Here is a 21,109-nt window from a genome sequence, read left to right as displayed (position 1 = left end):
TTTCTGATCATGATTTTAAAGAAAATGACTGAAGGTGGAGAAATCTTCTTTATCAAAGAGAAAATACCTCCTAAAGAAACCATGGGGACTTTTATTTTGACATGAAGCAGCAGGACCGTTTCCCGGAAGTACTCGTTTCTACGCCGACGACGAAGAAGAAGAAGCCGAAAAAGGTGTTTTCTTTGCTGGCTAGAATAGCTAACTAGCTACTATATTTATTAGATAAGCCATTCCTTCCATTTCTCTTTATACAAATCCGAAGCAAGAAGTTATTTTGGAGGTGAAATATGGGTATGTATTAGTTGATGTACACATTGCATTTGTTATTTTTGGTAACTACTAGTGTTTTAGTGGCTTCGGCCCTCAAGCCAAGGCGTTTGTGTTAGCTAGCTAGCTACAATAGGACATATTTTTGATAAGTAACCCAAGATAGACCAGAGCCTGTTGTTTCCAATGGAAACCAACTAATTATAATGGGAAGAACAAACAAGGAGGTGGGCTGAGCCAAGGACGAGCTACTGCCATCCTATTGGCTCATTCTAGCATTTATTTGCATATTTCCGTTAGGGAACGCCTACGCTGTGAAGTGCGCGTGCGCAGTAACTCAATTCGTCCTTGAGCTCCTTGGAAATATATATATATTTTTTTTAACTTTGACAAAGCAAAAGGGTAAAGTCTACAAAACGCAGTTTGTTACAGATTCTATTTTTGGAAACAGAAAACTGTATGGAGATCCAAATATTTTATCGATGAGAAAATTAGCAGATCTCCCTCCATCATTTCCTTCTGCCAGCCATTGGGCTTTCCTCTCAGCACCATATTTGGGTAGTGAGTGGAAACGCCAACAGGACACTTTACATTTGTACATCCGGTGAAAAATTCTGCCTCATTGTTCTATCTGTGACAATATAGTGTGTGATTACGGCCCAGAATTTGGGCGTTCCTGCATGTAGGCATCTCTGCGTCTGCAGGAACGCCCCCCCCCCCTCTCGAACATTCCGTTGGTTCCTGTATGAACACCACTCTCGAGCACGCCCTCATCATGCTTGTGTTACACTTTTGAAATTATGGATTTCCCTATTGTCTATGTGATTTTAAAATGTGGGTCAAAAAGGAAATAAAAGTACTATCTGAGTTTTTCGGGGGCGAATGACACTTGTCTACCGGTGTCCTAGCAAGCTACAGATGTTTCCCCTGCATCCCTCCCGCTGTGTACCGGAGTCGTCCTAGCTAGCACAGTGGCCTTCGCTCCCGCCCGCTGTGTACCGTAGTCCTCCTAGCTAGCACAATGGCCTTCGCTCCTGCCCACTGTGTACCGGAGTCCTCCTAGTTAGCACAGTGGCCTTCGCTCTTGCCTGCTGTGTTCCGGAGTCCTCCTAGCTAGCACAGTGGCCTTCGCTCCTGCCTGCTGTGTACCAGAGTCCTCCTAGCTAGCACAGTGGCCTTCGCTCTCAGCTGCTGTGTACCGGAGTCCTCCTAGCTAGCACAGTGGCCTTCGCTCCTGCCTGCTGTGTTCCCGGAGTCCTCCTAGCTAGCACAGTGGCCTTCGCTCCCGCCTGCTGTGTACCAGAGTCCTCCTAGCTAGCACAGTGGCCTTCGCTCTCAGCTGCTGTGTACCGGAGTCCTCCTAGCTAGCACAGTGGCCTTCGCTCCTGCCTGCTGTGTTCCCGGAGTCCTCCTAACTAGCACAGTGGCCGTCGCTCCCTCCTGCTGTGTTCCCGGAGTCCTCCTAGCTAGCACAGTGGCCTTCGCTCTCAGCTGCTGTGTACCGGAGTCCTCCTAGCTAGCACAGTGGCCTTCGCTCCTGCCTGCTGTGTTCCCGGAGTCCTCCTAACTAGCACAGTGGCCTTCGCTCCTGCCTGCTGTGTTCCCGGAGTCCTCCTAGCTAGCACAGTGGCCTTCGCTCCCTCCTGCTGTGTTCCCGGAGTCCTCCTAGCTAGCACAGTGGCCTTCGCTCTTGCCTGCTGTGTACCGGAGTCCTCCTAGCTAGCACAGTGGCCTTCGCTCCTGCCTGCTGTGTACCAGAGTCCTCTTAGCTAGCACAGTGGCCTTCGCTCCTGCCTGCTGTGTACCGGAGTCCTCCTAGCTAGCACAGTGGCCTTCGCTCCTGCATGCTGTGTACCAGAGTCCTCTTAGCTAGCACAGTGGCCTTCGCTCCTGCCTGCTGTGTTCCCGGAGTCCTCCTAGCTAGCACAGTGGCCTTCGCTCCCTCCTGCTGTGTTCCCGGAGTCCTCCTAGCTAGCACAGTGGCCTTCGCTCTTGCCTGCTGTGTACCGGAGTCCTCCTAGCTAGCACAGTGGCCTTCGCTCCTGCCTGCTGTATACCAGAGTCCTCCTAGCTAGCACAGTGGCCTTTGCTCCCGCCTGCCCTCACTAACATTAACAGAAAAGCAGTGCCCAACATGCGGGGGTAAAGGAAGCTATCTACTGGTGTCCTAGCTGGCTAGCTACTTATCCTGCCTCCCGCCTGCTGTTTACCAGAGTTCTAGCTAGCTAGCACCCAGAGTCCTTTGCTAACGCCTGCCGAACACCTTCCCTCGCCGTCGTTAACAGAACTGTTTCGTCAGGCGGGGGCGAAGTACACTGTCTTCCAGTGTGCTAGCTACCTATCCCACCTGATGTGTACTGGCGACCTAGCTAGCTATCTAGCAACTGTGTCCATCGCAAACGCCTGCCGAACACCTGCCCTTGCCGTCGTTAACAGAATTGAGAGAAAATAGTGCCCGACAGGCGGGGGCGAAGTACACTGTCCTAGCTAGCTAGCTACCATTGTCGCATCTGCCTCTTCTTCTTATGTGGGGTCTATTGGCATCCAACGCTATGGTACATTACTGCCGCCTTCTGTACTGGAGCGCTCCCACCTCCGTACCGGAGTCCTAACTTAAAAATGGACCAATAGAAGAATAAAGAGGGGTTCCTGCAGATGCAGCAATGCCCACATGCAGGAACGCCCCCAAATACGGGCTGCAATTTCACCCTTCTCGCTAGCTACAGTAGCCAAGCTCATGTGTGTTGTTCAAGACAAAAGGGTTTCAGTTAGCAAGCAGCAACTTGCACATTCCATAGAACAACAGAATCAAACAATTGATGCATTTGCCAATTGGCCATGCTCCCAGCAGGCTTTGCGGTGCCAATGTGAAAAAATTAGTGTCAACTAGAGGTCAACCGATTAATCGGAATGGCTGATTAATTAGGGCCGATGTTATTGAAACTTTAAAATCGGTAATCGGCATTTTTGGACACCGATTATGGCTGGTTACATTGCACTCCACGAGGAGACTGCGTGGCAGGCTGACTACCTGTTACGCGAGTGCAGCAAGGAGCTAAGGTAAGTTGCGATCTGGCATTAAACTTACCTTTATTAAAATCAATCAATCTTAACATAATCACTAGTTAACTACACATGGTTGATGATATTACTAGTTTATCTAGGCTGTCCTGCGTTGCATATAATCGATGCGGTGCCTGTTCATTTACCATCGAATCACAGCCTACTTCGCCAAACGGGTGATGATTTAACAAGCACATTCACGAAAAAGCACTGTCGTTGCCTCAATGTGTACCTAACCATAAACATCAACGCCTTTCTTAAAATCAATACACAAGTATATATTTTAAAACCTGCATATTTAGTTAATATTGCCTGCTAACATACATTTATTTTAACTAGGGAAATTGTGTCACTTCTCTTACCTTCTGTGCAAGCAGAGTCAGGGTATATGCTGCCTGGCTCGTTGCAAACTGTGTGAAGACCATTTCTTCCTAACAAAGACCATAATTAATTTGCCAAAATTGTACATAATTATGACATAACATTGAAGGTTGTGCAATGTAACAGCAATATTTCAACTTAGGGATGCCACCCGTTAGATAAAATACGGAACGGTTCCGTATTTCACAAAGAATAAACGTTTTGTTTTCGAAAGGATAGTTTCTGGATTTGACCATATTAATGACCTAAGGCTCGTATTTCTGTGTGTTATTATATTATAATTAAGTCTATGATTTGATATTTGATAGAGCAGTCTGACTGAGCGGTGGTAGGCAGCAGCAGGCTCGTAAGCATTCATTCAAACAGCACTTTCCTGCATTTGCCAGCAGCTCTTCGCTGTGCTTCAAGCATTGAGCTGTTTATGACTTCAAGCCTATCAACTCCCAGGATTAGGCTGGCAATACTGTAGTGCCTATAAGAACATCCAATAGTCAAAGGTATATGAAATACAAATGGTATAGAGAGAAATAGTCCTATAATTCCTATAATAACTACAACCTAAAACATCTTAGCTGGGAATATTGAAGACTCGTGTTAAAAGGAACCACCAGCTTTCATATGTTCTCATGTTCTGAGCAAGGAACTTAAACGTTAGCTTTTTGACATGGCACATATTGCACTTTTACTTTCTTCTCCAACACTTTGTTTTTGCTTATTTAAACCAAATTGAACATGTTTCATTATTTATTTGAGACTAAATTGATTTTATGGATGTATTATATTAAGTTAAAATAAGTGTTCATTCAGTATTGTTGTAATTGTCATTATACAAATAAAGAAAGAAAATTAAAAATCGGCCGATTAATCGGTATCAGGGGTTTTTGTCCTCCAATAATCGGTATCGGCGTTGAAAAATCATAATCGGTCGACCTCTAGTGTCAAGCACTTGAAGCTTATGTCAATAAATTCCAGTCAATGGGAAAAGATGACTCACAGACAGATAGACATATCTCTCTCTCTATTCTCTAATCCCCCTCTCCCTGTCTCTTCTCTCTCTCCCTCCCTCTCTCTACTTCTCTTTGCCTCCCTGTCTCTTCTCTCTCCCTCCCTCTCTCTACTTCTCTTTGCCTCAGTGTCTTTCTCTCTCTCCTCTTTATCATGCCCTGCTCTCCCTCTCTATCTTTCTTTCTCACTCTCTCTTTCTCCCTCCAGCTCTCTCTCTCTCTCTCCGTCCTCTCTGACTCTTTCTTCCCTCTCCCCCTCCCTCACTCTCCCCTTTCTCTCTCCTCCCCACTATTCTTTCTCCCTTTTTCTTTCCATTCCTCCCCCTCTTCTAATCTCTCTCTCTCCATCCACTAACAGGATATTGATGCATCAATGGCATTGACACATAAGTCAAAACATTGGATTCAAGGAAAACAAGCTGGTGATACAGCTGCAATAGGTAAATTGGTGAAAGTCTAAGGCAGACAGAGACGCAGGCAGATGGATGCAGTCAGTCAGTTTCTGTCAGTCAATAAATGTTTTAGTTTTTTTTACCAATATCCTCTTCAGAATTCATTCTAACAAACTCTTAACTTATAGAACTGCAAAACTATTGTGTCCATTGGAGGTCAAAAATGATTTTGGGTGATTGACTTCAAATTTCATATGCTGGGTCATGATGGTACCCCGGTCACAAATATGTACAATTTGGGGAGATTCACCTATCGAAACCGCCCCTATTACCCCCCCCCCAATTAAAATCAAATTGTATTTGTCACATGCGCCGAATACAACAGGTGTAGTAGACCTTACAGTGAAATGCCTAATACAACAGGTGTAGTAGACCTTACAGTGAAATGCTGAATACAACAGGTGTAGTAGACCTTACAGTGAAATGCTGAATACAACAGGTGTAGTAGACCTTAAAGTGAAATGCTTACTTACAGTTGAAGTCAGAAGTTTACATACTCCTTAGCCAAGTACATTTAAACTCAGTCTTTCACAATTCCTGACATTTAATCCTAGTAAAATTTCCCTGTCTTAGGTCAGTCAGGATCACCACTTTATTTTAAGAATGTGAAATGTCAGAATAATAGTTGAGAGAATAATTTATTTCAGTTTTTATTTCTTTCGTCACATTCCCACTGGGTCAGAAGTTTACATATCCTCAATTAGTATTTGGTAGCATTACCTTTAAATTGTTTAACTTGGGTTAAATGTTTCGGGTAGCCTTCCACAAGCTTCCCACAATAAGTTGGGTGCATTTCGGCCCATTCCTCCTGACAGAGCTGGTGTAACTGAGTCAGCCCCCTTGCTCAAACACAATTTTTCAGTTCTGCAAACAAATTTTTCTATGGGATTGAGGTCAGGGCTTTGTGATGGCCACTCCAATACCTTGACTTTGTTGCCCTTAAGCCAATTTCCCACGACTTTGGAAGTATGCTTTGGGAGATTGTCCATTTGGAAGACCCATTTGCAACCAAGCTTTAACTTTCTGACTGATGTCTTGAGATGTTGCTTCAATATATCCACATAATTTCCCCCCCCCCCCTCATGATGCCATCTATTTTGTGAAATGCACCAGTCCCTCCTGCAGCAAAGCACCCCCACAACATGATGCTGCCACCCCCGTGCTTCACGGTTGGGATGGCGTTCTTCGGCTTGGAAGCCTCCCCCTTTTTCCTCCAAACAAAATGATGGTCAATATGGCCAAACAGTTCTATTTTTGTTTCATAAGACCAGAGGACATTTTTCCAAAAAGTACGATCTTTGTCCCCATGTGCAGTTGCAAACCGTAGTCTGGCTTTTTTATGGCGGTTTTGGAGCAGTGGCTTCTTCCTTGTTGAGCGGCCTTTCAGGTTATGTCGATATAGGACTCTTTTCGCTGTGGCTACAGATACTTTTTGTACCTGTTTCCTCCAGCATCTTCACAAGGTCCTTTGCTGCTGTTTCGGGATTGATTTGCAATTTTCGCACCAAAGTACGTTCATCTCTAGTAGACAGATTCAATTCAATGTACAGCTTCCTGGAGACTCTTTAGCAACATAGGACACAGCCGTTCATAAACATGTGGGGCCAACTCATAAACCATATGCAACACACCACTTAGCCTGGAGGTGTGTTGGGTCATTGTCCTGTTGACAAACAATTGATAGTCGCACTAAGCGCAAACTAGATGGGATGGCGTATCGCTGCAGAATGCTGTGGTAGCCATGCTGGTTAAGTGTGCCTTGAATTCTAAATAAATCACAGACAGTGTCACCAGCAAAGCACCCCCACATCATCACACCTCCTCTTCCATGCTTCATGGTGGGAACTACACATGCGGAGACCATCCGTTCACCTACTCTGCGTCTCACAAAGACACAGCGGTTAGAACCAAAAATCTCAAATTTGTACTCATCAGACCAAAGGACAGATTTCCACCGGTGTAATGTCCATTGCTTGTGTTTCTTGACCCAAGCAAGTCTCTTCTTCTTATTGGTGTCCTTTACTAGTGGTTTCTTTGCAGCAATTCGACCATGAAGGCCTGATTCACAGTCTCCTCTGAACATGTTGATGTTGAGATGAGTCTGTTACTTGAACTCTGTGAAGCAATTATTTGGGCTGCAATTTCTGAGGCTGGTAACTCTAATGAACTTATCCTCTGCAGCAGAGGTAACTCTGGGTCTTCCTTTCCTGTGGCGGTCCTCATGAGAGCCAGTTTCATCATAGCGCTTGATGGTTTTTGCGACTGCACTTGACACTTTCAAAGTTCTAGAAATTGTCCGTATTGACTGACCTTCATGTCTTAAAGTAATGATGGACTGTCGTTTCTCTGTGTTTATTTGAGCTGTTCTTGCCATAATATGGACTTGGTCTTTTACCAAATAGGGCTGTCTAAGACACTGCATCTCAGTGCTAGAGGCGTCACTACATACCCTGGTTCGATTCCAGGCTGTATCACAACCGGCCGTGATTGGGAGTCCCATAGGGCGGTGCACAATTGGCCCAGCGTCGTTAGGGTTTGGCCAGGGTAGGCCGTCATTTTAAATAAGAATTTGTTCTTAACTTACTTGCCTAGTTAAATAAAGGTTGGATAAATAAATAAATAAATACCTTTTCACAACACAACTGATTGGCTCAAAACGCATTAAGAAGGAAAGAAATTCCACAAATTAACTTTTAACAAGGCACACCTGTTAATTGAATTGCATTCCAGGTGACTACCTCATGAAGCTGGTTGAGAGAATGCCAAGAGTGTGCAAAGGTGTCATCAAGGCAAAGGGTGGCTACTTTGAAGATTCTCAAATATAAAATAGATTTTGATTTGTTTAACACATTGTTGGTTATTACATGATTCCATATGTGTTATTTCATAGTTTTGACGTCTTCACTATTATTCAACAATGTAGAATAGTAAAAAATAAAGAAAAACCCTTGAATGAGGAGGTGTGTCCAAACTTTTGACTGGTACTGTATATCCACATGGCTTCTCTTTGGATGACAAATTAAGGAATGCACAAGTCCGGGAGAAGGGAAAAGGATTGTGACCCAACCTCCTCTCTCTCCATCTCTCTCCTCTCTTTCCCCTCTCCTAACAGAATCCCCCTTTCCTCTGCTCTCCCTGGGTGTCCTGGTTCCTCCTCTCCGGATGATGTCAGCACTCATGTGGCAGGTGGTGCGCCAGGGCAACATAAATCAGTATGGGAAATTGGAGGAGTTTGTTTCCATGGTCACAGAGGCGGTTCCATATCTCCTGTCCAACAGACAGAGGTGGCTGCTGACCCTGGCTCTCAGGGGACGGGTAAGAGACTCCCTGATAGATTTGTAAGAGATTCCCAGCATGTTTTGAGAGTCTAGACTTCAGCATGGCTCAGTGCAGAATCACTGAGTTTGCACCCCAATATAACAAACTCAATCCAATTCAATCTGGGGTCCAGATTAGCAGCTTGCTCAGGCCAATCACCTGGAAGGTTCTGTTTGTGATTGGAGGCTAAAAATAGGAAGTCGGACATTTACATTTACATTTTAGTCATTTAGCAGATGCTCTTATCCAGAGCGACTTACAGTAGTGAATGCATACATTTCATACATTTTTTTTCCGTACTGGTCCCCCGTGGGAATTGAACCCACAACCCTGGCATTGCAAACACCATGCTCTACCAACTGAGCCACAGGGGACATGTAAGTCTGCTTGTTGCGGGTGCATGGGGATAGAAGAAATACCCACGGCTCTTGTTCGTATCACTTATAGTTTATTAAGGTTGTGTGATTGGAGGCTACGTATGGGTTGAATTCATGTAACAGTCGGTAACTGTGTTGGTTCTTGTCTCAGGTGAGTCTACAACTATTAGGGTCTGGACATCCTGATGACCTCGAGGCTGTTCAAACCCACCTGGATAGAATCACAGCATCTGGTCTCAAACAGGTGACTGTTTAAATCAACTGGTGCGCAATTCAGGACAAGCCTGCTCTCTTAAGCAGTAAGGGCCAGTTTCCCAGACACAGACTAAGCTTTGTCCTGGACTAAAAAGCACTTTCAAAGGAGATTCTCCAGGACTAGGGTCAGACTGTGTACGAGAAACCGCCACTGTGCAGCTTCTTTATGTTTGTCTGGACCCTTATGTGTTGCAGTCAAACGATGCAGCAATTGAATTAGCTGAAGCCAACTTCCTGCAGCTGATCCAGAGCCTAGTGGAAGACCCAGATAGAAGGGAACACTTCTTCAAGGTATGATGGAGTCTAGTGGAAGACCCAGATAGAAGGGAACACTTCTTCAAGGTATGATACTTCTCCAAGTCACACCGATACAGATCCCCAACTGATGCACTGTCCATAATCAGATCAAGTTGGCCTCATGTTTAGTGCTAACCTAAATACAAGGAAGTATGCAGTTTTTAGACTATTGAAACAGGTTGTAAGTCTCTCTTGTACAATAGGTTGTGTTCCCCGTGGAGTATGGACCTAATTTTGACTCGGCGCTGCAGACTTTGGTGTGTCATTTGCTGTCCAGACTGGAGGAGCTGCTGCCTGTCCCTGACTTCAAACAGGTACGGACAGACAGACCTGACACAGAGCCACAGTAAGATAGAGAAACAATAGCTATTTCTTGTTCTGAACAGTAAACCGGGTTCACTAAGGTAAAACATTTTTAAGAAAATTGCATATGTGTAAATCTTTGTCATCACAATACTGTAATTTTCAGCACTGTTCTCTCTGCTGTCTCTAGACTGCTTTGTTGATCAGTGCTGCCCCCTATGTCCTGGAGGACTTCATGTGCAGTGTCTCCCATGCAGAGGATCTGAAGACCTTGCTACAGAACCCACAGTACCACGGGAAACTCAAGCAGCCCAAGAGCGGTAAGCCTCTGTCTGAGTCCCAAATGGCCCTATTCTCTTTAGCGCTCTGCTCAAAAGTAGTGTACTCTATAGGGAAGGGGGTGTCAAACTCATTCCATGGAGGGCTGAGTGTGCTGGTCTTTGTTATTTCTTTTCAATTTGTGTCCAATGAACATTGACACGCAGGTTGAGGGTAACTAATCAGTGGCCTTTAATTGATCAGTAGAGTACAAGGGAGGAGTGAAAAACTGGGCCCTCCATGGAATAGTTTGATACCTTTGATAGAGGGAATCTGCTGCCATTAGGTACACCCCGTCCGTCCGGTACACCCCCCTGTCCGGTACACCCCGTCCGTCCGTCCGGTACACCCCCCTGTCCGGTACACCCCCCGTCCCCCGTCCGGTACACTCCCCTGTCCGGTACACCCCCTGTCCGGTACACCCCCGTCCCCCGTCCGGTACACCCCCTGTCCGGTACACCCCCTGTCCGGTACACCCCCATCCCCGTCCGGTACACCCCCTGTCCGGTACACCCCCCATCCCCGTCCGGTACACTCCCGTCCGTCCGGTACACACCCCTGTCCGGTACCCCCGTCCCCCATCCGGTACACCTCGTCCGTCCGTCCGGTACACCCCCATGTCCGGTACACCCCCCGTCCCCTGTCCGGTACATCCCCTGTCCGGTCCACCCCTGTCCCCGTCCGGTACACCCCCTGTCCGGTACACCCCCCATCCCCGTCCGGTACACCCCCCATCCGGTACACCCCGTCCCGTCCGTCCGGTACACACCCCTGTCCGGTACACACCCCTGTCCGGTACCCCCGTCCCCATCCGGTACACCCCCGTCCCGTCCGTCCGCCCGGTACACACCCCCCGTTTGACAATCTGTAGATTAAATACAACGCTGATATAACCTTCATCATCTAATAACCTATATAATAATCTCACAATTGTTTCCCATCTTCTTTCCATTGGTCCTGGTTGTCACTTGTTCAGCTCCTTTGCAGATGGAGGACCATCTCCTCTTCTCCTTGTCCTTCCCTCCCTCACTGAGACTGGTCAATACCTCGCACCACAGCGCCAGCCAATCCAAAGCCTTCTCTGACTGTGAGAACCCGCCCCTGCAGGTCAGAGGTAACCAGGGGACTATGACTGACAATTTGAGTGGCCAATGGGCTGAGTCCAAAACAAGTATAGATCAAAACAACATGATTGGAACAGATTCAGTAGAAAACCAAGGAGGTTCTCGAAGAACGGATAACCAGAAGGACGTGAAGGAGAAGGATGTAGGAAGGAAAGCAGTAGACACGGAGCACCAATACTGTCTGAGCGCCAATACTGCTCCTCAAGACACGGCACCATCAGCCAGCCAACAAGCTACCTCAGTCTCTGCCCAGGACGCCACCTCAACATCCACCAACACTACACAAGGGTCCTCGACATCCACCAACACTACACAAGGGTCCTCGACATCCACCAACACTACACAAGGGTCCTCGACATCCACCTCGAGCACCATATCATCGTCAGAGCAGCCGCGGCAGCGCGTGGCCCACAGGTGCCCCCAATGTGGCCGTTGTTTCATCTACCGCTATAAGATGTTAGAGCACCAGAGACTCCACACGGGGGAGAACCCTTACAAGTGTTCCCAGTGCGGTAAGACCTTCAGAAGGTCCTCTGAGATGTCCACCCACCGCCGGACACAGTGCTCCAACGCTGCCTATGTCTGTATTAAATGTGGGAGCAGTTTTGGGTCGGTCAGAGAGAGGGTCAGCCACCGGTGTTGTGGCAGCAAAGCGGCGGCGCCGAAGTTTGAATGTCCGCAGTGTGGGAAGAACTTCAAGTGGCACAACTCGTTAAAGAAACACCTGGTAACCCACACCAGGAAGAAAGGCTTCAATTGCAGGTACATTAACATACGATTACGCTAATTAACATTACATGATTATGCTAATTAACATTACATGATTATGCTAATTAACATTTCACGATTACGCTAATTAACATGACACTATTACGCCAATTAACATTACACTATTACCGTCCCAAATGGCACCCTATTCCCTATATAGTGCTTCATTCTATGAGGGAAAGGGGGATACCTAGTCAGTTGTACAACTGAATGTATTCAACTGAAATGTGTCTCCCTCATTTAACCCAACCCCTCTGAATCAGAGAGGAGCGTGGGGGCTGCCTTAATCGACATCTTAGGCACGCGGGGAACAGTGGGTTAACTGCCTTGCTCATTGACAGAACGACAGATTTGTACCTTTTCAGCTCAGGGATTCGATCCAACAACCTTTCAGTTACTAGCCCAACACTCTAACCACTAGGCTGCCTGCTGTAGCTAGAGGACTCCTGATATCTCCAGCAGTGATTCTAGAGGTCTCCTGATATCTCCAGGAGTGATTCTAGAGCTAGAGGACTCCTGATATCTCCAGGAGGGGTTCTAGAGGACTCCTGATATCTCCAGGAGGGGTTCTAGAGCTAGAGGACTCCTGATATCTCCAGGAGGGGTTCTAGAGCTAGAGGACTCCTGATATCTCCAGGAGTGATACTAGAGCTAGAGGACTCCTGTTATCTCCAGGAGTGATTCTAGAGCTAGAGGACTCCTGATATCTCCAGGAGTGATACTAGAGGACTCCTGATATCTCCAGGAGTGATACTAGAGGACTCCTGATATCTCCAGGAGTGATGCTAGAGGACTCCTGATATCTCCAGGAGTGGTTCTAGAGCTAGAGGACTCCTGATATCTCCAGGAGTGGTTCTAGAGGACTCCTGATATCTCCAGGAGTGATTCTAGAGCTAGAGGACTCCTGATATCTCCAGGAGGGATTCTAGAGCTAGAGGACTCCTGATATCTCCAGGAGTGATTCTAGAGCTAGAGGACTCCTGATATCTCCAGGAGTGGTTCTAGAGGACTCCTGATATCTCCAGGAGTGGTTCTATAGCTAGAGGACTCCTGATATCTCCAGGAGTGGTTCTAGAGGACTCCTGATATCTCCAGGAGTGGTTCTATAGCTAGAGGACTCCTGATATCTCCAGGAGTGATTCTAGAGCTAGAGGACTCCTGATATCTCCAGGAGTGGTTCTAGAGGACTCCTGATATCTCCAGGAGTGGTTCTATAGCTAGAGGACTCCTGATATCTCCAGGAGTGGTTCTAGAGCTAGAGGACTCCTGATATCTCCAGGAGTGGTTCTAGAGCTAGAGGACTCCTGATATCTCCAGGAGGGATTCTAGAGCTAGAGGTCTCCTGATATCTCCAGGAGTGATTCTAGAGCTAGAGGACTCCTGATATCTCCAGGAGTGATTCTAGAGCTAGAGGACTCCTGATATCTCCAGGAGTGATACTAGAGCTAGAGGACTCCTGATATCTCCAGGAGGGATTCTAGAGCTAGAGGACTCCTGATATCTCCAGGAGGGATTCTAGAGCTAGAGGACTCCTGATATCTCCAGGAGTGGTTCTATAGCTAGAGGACTCCTGATATCTCCAGGAGTGGTTCTATAGCTAGAGGACTCCTGATATCTCCAGGAGTGGTTCTATAGCTAGAGGACTCCTGATATCTCCAGGAGTGATTCTAGAGCTAGAGGACTCCTGATATCTCCAGGAGGGATTCTAGAGCTAGAGGACTCCTGATATCTCCAGGAGGGATTCTAGAGCTAGAGGACTCCTGATATCTCCAGGAGTGATTCTAGAGCTAGAGGACTCCTGATATCTCCAGGAGTGATACTAGAGCTAGAGGACTCCTGTTATCTCCAGGAGTGATTAATATATTTTTTTGTCTGTCTGTTGTGGTCTAGCACTGTCTTTTTGCTAGCTAGCACCATCTACTTTAAGTGCTGCCTGTTTTCCCAGTAGCCTACTTGGTGTGTGAACTGCTGACTGTACTGCTGACTGTACTGAGTTGATCTGCAGAGTTATTTGAGGAAGGCCCCTACACCTCTCTCACTGAGTATCTAACCTAGTTATTGGAGGAAGGCCCCTACACCCCTCTCACTGAGTATCTAACCTAGTTATTGGAGGAAGACCCCTACACCACTCTCACTGAGTATCTAACCTAGTTATTGGAGGAAGGCCCCTCTCACTGAGTATCTAACCTAGTTATTGTAGGAAGGCCCCTACACCACTCTCACTGAGTATCTAACCTAGTTGTTGGAGGAAGGCCCCTCTCACTGAGTATCTAACCTAGTTATTGGACGAAGGCCCCTCTCACTGAGTATCTAACCTAGTTATTGGAGGAAGGCCCCTCTCACTGAGTATCTAACCTAGTTATTGGAGGAAGGCCCCTCTCACTGAGTATCTAACCTAGTTATTGGACGAAGGCCCCTCTCACTGAGTATCTAACCTAGTTATTGGAGGAAGGCCCCTCTCACTGAGTATCTAACCTAGTTATTGGACGAAGGCCCCTCTCACTGAGTATCTAACCTAGTTATTTGAGGAAGGCCCCTACACCCCTCTCACTGAGTATCTAACCTAGTTATTGGAGGAAGGCCCCTACACCCCTCTCACTGAGTATCTAACCTAGTTATTGGAGGAAGGCCCCTACACCCCTCTCACTGAGTATCTAATCTAGTTATTGGACGAAGGCCCCTACACCCCTCTCACTGAGTATCTAATCTAGTTATTGGACGAAGGCCCCTACACCACTCTCACTGAGTATCTAACCTAGTTATTGGACGATGGCCCCTCTCACTGAGTATCTAACCTAGTTATTGGAGGAGGACCCCTCTCACTGAGTATCTAACCTAGTTATTTACAGATGACCTCATTTAGCTCTTCTCTAGCTTTGTCATCTGTGTGTTTTCTCTCCCTGTTTGCTTCTCTCCCCGTTTGCTTCTCTCCCCGTTTGCTTCTCTCCCCGTTTGCTTCTCTCCCCGTTTGCTTCTCTCCCCGTTTGCTTCTCTCCCCGTAGGCTTCTCTCCCCGTAGGCTTCTCTCCCCGTAGGCTTCTCTCCCCGTAGGCTTCTCTCCCCGTAGGCTTCTCTCCCCGTAGGCTTCTCTCCCCGTAGGCTTCTCTCCCCGTAGGCTTCTCTCCCCGTAGGCTTCTCTCCCCGTAGGCTTCTCTCCCCGTAGGCTTTACAGACAAACTCCACCCCTTGGCTGTGTTGGTCAATTTCTTCAACAGATTATCAGGTCTATATAATTCTGAAACATACATTAGTAATGGAAAGGAAACACATACTCTTGGTTTAATTATTACATCTCTCCTTTAGTAATACAGTTGTAGGCAGAAGTTGGTACAGAATACAGTATAACAGTATATGATAGTTCTCCCCAAGTTCTGTAAAATGTCTAAGACATCCTGTAACTCATATAGCCTCTCCCGGTCCTCCTTGCGTGAGTTTCCCTGGCAACAACATTTGAATAAATCGAACCTCCCCCTGACAACATCAACCATCTTATCAGCAATTAAAGGCTCAGAAATGGGTTTGACTGAAACTTGACCTTTTCATCACAAGTATAGAGTCATGACAAGGTGAAGGAGTCCAAGCATCTCCTGACAGGGGGCTGGTTTCATCAGGTCTGCGGCGGCCTCGTGTTCTCTGAAAAACCAGATAACCACGGTGAGATCCAGACAGGAGGAGTCTGAACGTAGACGCCTTCTGATAGTGTCTGAAAGGCACAACACTCAAAAACAGGTTTTAACCTCCTGAAGAGGATACCTTATAGTTTATCATAACACAATTTATTAAAAAATACCAGCCTATTGAGTCCAGTGGTCCCATTCACACAGAACTACTCTACGCCTTGACCTCTTTCTCCCCTCTCTCCAGAACTACCCTACGCCTTGACCTCTTTCTTCCCTCTCTCTCTCCAGAACTACCCTACGCCTTGACCTCTTTCTCCCCTCTCTCCAGAACTACCCTACGCCTTAACCTCTTTCTCCCCTCTCTCTCTCCAGAACTACCCTATGCCTTGACCTCTTTCTCCCCTCTCTGCATAACTACCATACGCCTTAACCTCTTTCTCCCCTCTCTCTCTCCAGAACTACCCTACGCCTTGACCTCTTTCTCCCCTCTCTCTCCATAACTACCATATGCCTTAACCTCTTTCTCCCCCCTCTCTCTCCATAACTACCATACGCCTTAACCTCTTTCTCCCCCCTCTCTCTCCATAACTACCATACGCCTTGACCTCTTTCTCCCCTCTCTCTCTCCAGAACTACCCTACGCCTTGACCTCTTTCTCCCCTCTCTCTCCAGAACTACCCTACGCCTTGACCTCTTTCTCCCCTCTCTCTCTCCATAACTACCATACGCCTTGACCTCTTTCTCCCCTCTCTCTCCAGAACTACCCTACGCCTTAACCTCTTTCTCCCCTCTCTCTCTCCAGAACTACTCTACCCCTTGACCTCTTTCTCCCCTCTCTCTCCAGAAAAAAATGTTACTGAGTTACAGTTCATATAAGGAAATCAGTAAATTTAAATAAATTCATTAGGCCCTAATCTATGGATTTCACATGACTGGGCAGGAGCGCAGCCATGGGTGGGCCCCACTTGGGTGCCAGGCCCAGCCAATCAGAATTAGTTTTTCCCCTCAAAAGGGCTTTATTACAGACAGAAATACTCCTCAGTTTCATCAGCTGTCCAGGTGGCTGGTCTCAGATGATCCCACAGTTTCATCAGCTGTCCAGGTGGCTGGTCTCAGATGATCCCGCAGGTGAAGAAGCCGGATGTGGAGTTCCTTGGTTGGTGTGGTTACACGTGATCTGCGTTTGTTAGGCCAGTTGGACGTACTGATAAATTCTCTAAAATGACTTTGGAGGTGGCTTATGGTAGAGAAATGAACATTCATACCAATTGCACGCTCCCTCAACTTGAGACATCAGTGGCATTGTGTTGAGACAAAACTGCACATTTTTAGAGTGGCCTTTTTATTGTCCCCAGCACAAGGTTTACCTGTGTTATGATCATGCTGTTGATATGCCACACCTGTCAGGTGGATGAATCGTCTTGGCAAAATAGAAATTCTAAATAATGGGGGTGTAAACAAATTGTGCCACTTTTTAATTTTTTCAAATCTTTTTGTGCATATGGAACATTTCTGTGATTTTTTTATTTTTATTATTTCAGTTCATGAAACATTTAACATCTTGCGTTTTTTTATATATTTTTTTTCAGTATACTTTTGACCAGGACCCATAGGGATTTGGTCAAAAGTAGTGCACTATATAGGGAATAGTATGGCATTTGGGACGCTACCATGTGATTCATGATTGGTGACTCATGTAAATAATGTTTTATATTTAATGTCCTGTAATGGAAAAGCAAATATCTTTGAAAAGACAATAACTGTTACCCAGATAGCAGCCTAGTCCCTTTATAGAGCTCTATGGGCCCTGGTCAACAGTAGTGCACTATAAAAGGGGAACAGGAAGTCATTTGGGACACAGACAATAAAGGCTATCTTCTATAAAGCGCTATCCTATGTATTCTAAGGTACTGTGGTGAGGGGCCGTTCCCAGGTATAGCTGAGCTGAGGACCCACCAGAAGGTCCATGATGGAGAAGAGAAGCCCTACAAGTGTGAACAGTGTGGAAAGGGCTTCAGCTCCCAGGTATTCTGTTGTATTCAGCTCCCAAGTATTCTATTGTATTCAGCTTAAATATGTTTAATAACATTTATTTAGGGCTGGCTACATGGCCATGAGCAGCGCCACTCCCAAGAGAGGTCCAAGATCTGCCCCAGCTGTGGAAAGGCCTTCAGGTGCAAAGGAGACCTGAAGCTGCACATACGGACTCACACCGGCGAGAGACCGTACCAGTGCACCTACTGCGCCAAGCGGTTCTCTGTGAACGGAAACCTGACTATACACATCAGGACTCACACAGGGGAGAAACCTTTCCTCTGCTCTGACTGCGGCAAGGCCTTCTGCTCTGCAGGAGAGCTGCAGATCCACAGGAGAACACACACTGGGGAGAGGCCGTACAAATGCACCGTCTGTGAGAAAGGCTTCACCATGGCTAGTCAGGTGACTCTTCACATGCGGGTACACACGGGGGAACGACCCTACGTGTGTCATGAGTGTGGAAAGGCATTTCGTCGCGGTGCGGAGCTGAAGACACACATCCTGAATCACAGTGGGGTGAGACCGTACCCCTGTCGTCTCTGTTCTAAGACCTACACCTGCCTTAGTCACCTGAAGAGACATCTGAAGACTCACGGGGACCAGGCGGTGGATATGAGCAGTGAGTTGTCTGTATCTGCTGTATAATAAACCAGTTAAAGACTCACAGGGCCCAGTCAGTGGATATGAGCAGTCGGTTGTCTGTATCTGCTGTATAATAAACCATTTGAAAAGGAAACACTTACCTTTAACACTGTGTTGTCAATATAAAAGGTGCATATTTTATTTTCTGACGGCTGCTTATGCTACTTATATTAACAAGTAGTTGACTGAACTCTGTAAGGATCATCGCCATGTTTGCTTATTGCTACTATCAGGACTAAGACTGTTGCTTCTAGAACAAGACGAGTGTCGCTTCTAGAACAAGACGAGTGTCGCTTCTAGAACAAGACGAGTGTCGCTTCTAGAACAAGACGAGTGTCGCTTCTAGAACAAGACGAGTGTCGCTTCTAGAACAAGACGAGTGTCGCTTCTAGAACAAGACGAGTGTCGCTTCTAGAACAAGACGAGTGTCGCTTCTAGAACAAGACGAGTGTCCCTTCTAGAACCAGACGAGTGTCCCTTCTAGAACCAGACGAGTGTCGCTTCTAGAACCAGACGAGTGTCGCTTCTAGAACCAGACGAGTGTCGCTTCTAGAACCAGACGAGTGTCGCTCTAGAACCAGACGAGTGTCGCTTCAGAACCAGACGAGTGTCGCTTCTAGAACCAGACGAGTGTCGCTTCTAGAACCAGACGAGTGTCGCTTCTAGAACCAGACGAGTGTCGCTCCAGAACCAGACGAGTGTCGCTTCTAGAACCAGACGAGTGTCGCTTCTAGAACCAGACGAGTGTCGCTTCTAGAACCAGACGAGTGTCGCTTCTAGAACCAGACGAGTGTCGCTTCTAGAACCAGACCAGTGTCGCTTCTAGAACCAGACCAGTGTCGCTTCTAGAACCAGACCAGTGTCGCTTCTAGAACAAGTGACATTTTTCTTTGTTGCAGTTCTAGGTGTTTTATAATCATTTTGATCATGATCTTAGATTGAAGCTTTTGGATGATTGCAGTATCTAGTGTTTCTGTTCATCTCACATGTCAAGTTAAAATAGTTTATTTTCATCTCACATGCCAAGTTAATCCATTTCTGTTAATCTCAACATGCCTGGCCAACAGCCGGTGAAATTGCAGAGCGCGAAATTCAAATTAAATTACTATAAATATTAAACTTTCATGAAATCACAAGTGCAATACGTCAAAATATAGCTTAACTTGTTGTTAATCTAGCCACCGTGTCAGATTTCAAAAAGGTTTTACGGCGATAGCAACCATGCGATTATCTGAGAACAGCACACAAATGCATAACAAATCATTTTCAATCAGGGAGTTGCTACACGAAAGTCAGAAATAGCGATATAATATATGCCTTACCTTTGAAGATCTTCTTCTGTTGGCACTCCAAAATGTCCCAGTTACCTCACAAATGATCTTTTTGTTCGATAATGTCGGTCTTTATATCCATAAAAACTCAGTTTAGCTGGCGGGCTTCAGTCAAAAATTCACTGTTTCCCTCCATCAAAATGCATACAAAATGAATCTCAAACATTACTAATAAACTTATCCAAACAAGTCAAACAGCGTTTTATAATCAAACCTTAGGTATCCTATTACGCAAATAAACGATAAAATTTAAGACGGAGAATCGTTATTGTCTTTACCGGAGATAAACAAAAAGAAGGCGCACTCGTCCATGCGCATGGAAACACTACAAGCCAAAATGGGAGCCATCTAGAAAAACTACAATTTCTGGGTCATTTTTCCAAAAACCAGCCCGAAACTCTTTCTAAAGACTGTTGACATCTAGTGGAAGCCCTAGGAATTGCAATCGGGCACGATTTTGCCCAATTATAAAAGTGCCAGCCATTGAAATCAGTGGTAGGATGAATTTTTTTTGGGGGGGATGGTTTGTCCTCGGGGGTTTTGCCTGCCATATCAGTTCTGTTATACTCACAGACATTATTCTAACAGTTTTAGAAACTTGAGAGTGTTTTCTATCCAAATCTATATGCATATCCTAGCTTCTGGGCCTGAGTAGCAGGCAGTTTACTTTGGGCATGCTTTTCATCCGGACGTCAAAATACCGCCCCCTACCCTAGAGAAGTCAATCCATTTCTGTTCATCTCACATGTGTTGGTTCTGTTTTTTTGTGCTCCGTTTTATTTATTTAACAAATAAGGAACACTCAAAATATGCACTGAAATCACAATAATTTTAATCAAAATACAGCTGCAGACAGAAGTCAAAGATCAAACATCACACATACAACTGATTTCTCTCGAGTTCTGCCCCATAGGAAAAGTCCAAGTTGCTTTTATCATGCTTGTAGTCAACCCCCTGTGATGTCACTGCATACGTCATTACCTGCTACTCATCAGACCAAGCCCATGCATACACAGCTATACAAACTTGCAAGAGATACAATAGTTCCAGTGTTTTCTAAGGCCTCAGCAGTAAATGTCCACTCCCCCAAATTGATTTATAGAGGTATGTCTGACTAGTCTCTTATCTCTTCTACTCCCCTGCAGGGTTCTGTGTTTATCTTTTGAAGTGCTTTCTCACAGACCCCATGCAATAATTCACACATTTCTCACACCGTTTCTTTATAAGATGCAGAGACTTAGAAAAGACTGTGGAACAATTTTTAAAACCTTATAATGAATATAGATATTGTTAATCTGTAGTCTAGGATCCTATAAATGTAGAGGTGGGGTCCCATAGCCCCTCCCCTTCTATTAATACAACATAAGCATAATCAATTATTATAATACATCAAACATTTGTTGCAGCCCCTATCGTGACCCCAATTTGACCCCATCACATGCCAAATTAATCCATGTCTGTTCATCTCATGTGCCAAGTTAATCAGCAATGGAAAGTGGTTTGTTGACTAATGGAACTTTTAGTTGTGAGGAGATATATGGAAGTCTCTCCCA

The 21,109-nt window shown here is 46.0% G+C and overlaps 1 protein-coding gene across 2 annotated transcripts; it reads left to right on the top strand.

Annotated features, from left to right (window-relative positions):
- The first annotated feature begins 147 nt into the window (after positions 1 to 147).
- On the top strand, positions 148 to 18,319 carry LOC106569833 (zinc finger protein ZFMSA12A). 2 transcript variants are annotated; one of them, XM_014141479.2, is made up of 10 exons: positions 148 to 291; positions 8,280 to 8,482; positions 9,014 to 9,106; positions 9,313 to 9,408; positions 9,618 to 9,728; positions 9,908 to 10,037; positions 11,012 to 11,426; positions 11,457 to 11,921; positions 17,454 to 17,571; positions 17,644 to 18,319. In XM_014141479.2, the coding sequence occupies exons 1-10, from the start codon at positions 288 to 290 to the stop codon at positions 18,226 to 18,228; spliced, it is 2,220 nt and encodes a 739-aa protein (XP_013996954.1). In that variant the 5' UTR covers positions 148 to 287; the 3' UTR covers positions 18,229 to 18,319. The 2 variants fall into 2 exon arrangements, with proteins under 2 accessions (XP_013996954.1, XP_013996953.1); XM_014141478.2 differs by having other exon boundaries at positions 11,012 to 11,921.
- Positions 18,320 to 21,109: the final 2,790 nt, after the last annotated feature.

Source organism: Salmo salar, chromosome ssa14 (genome assembly GCF_905237065.1).
Source record: "Salmo salar chromosome ssa14, Ssal_v3.1, whole genome shotgun sequence".
NCBI classification, from domain to species: Eukaryota; Metazoa; Chordata; class Actinopteri; order Salmoniformes; family Salmonidae; genus Salmo; species Salmo salar.
The sequence above is the reverse complement of the archived record's forward strand: the minus strand, read 5'-3'. Positions and strand labels throughout refer to the sequence as shown.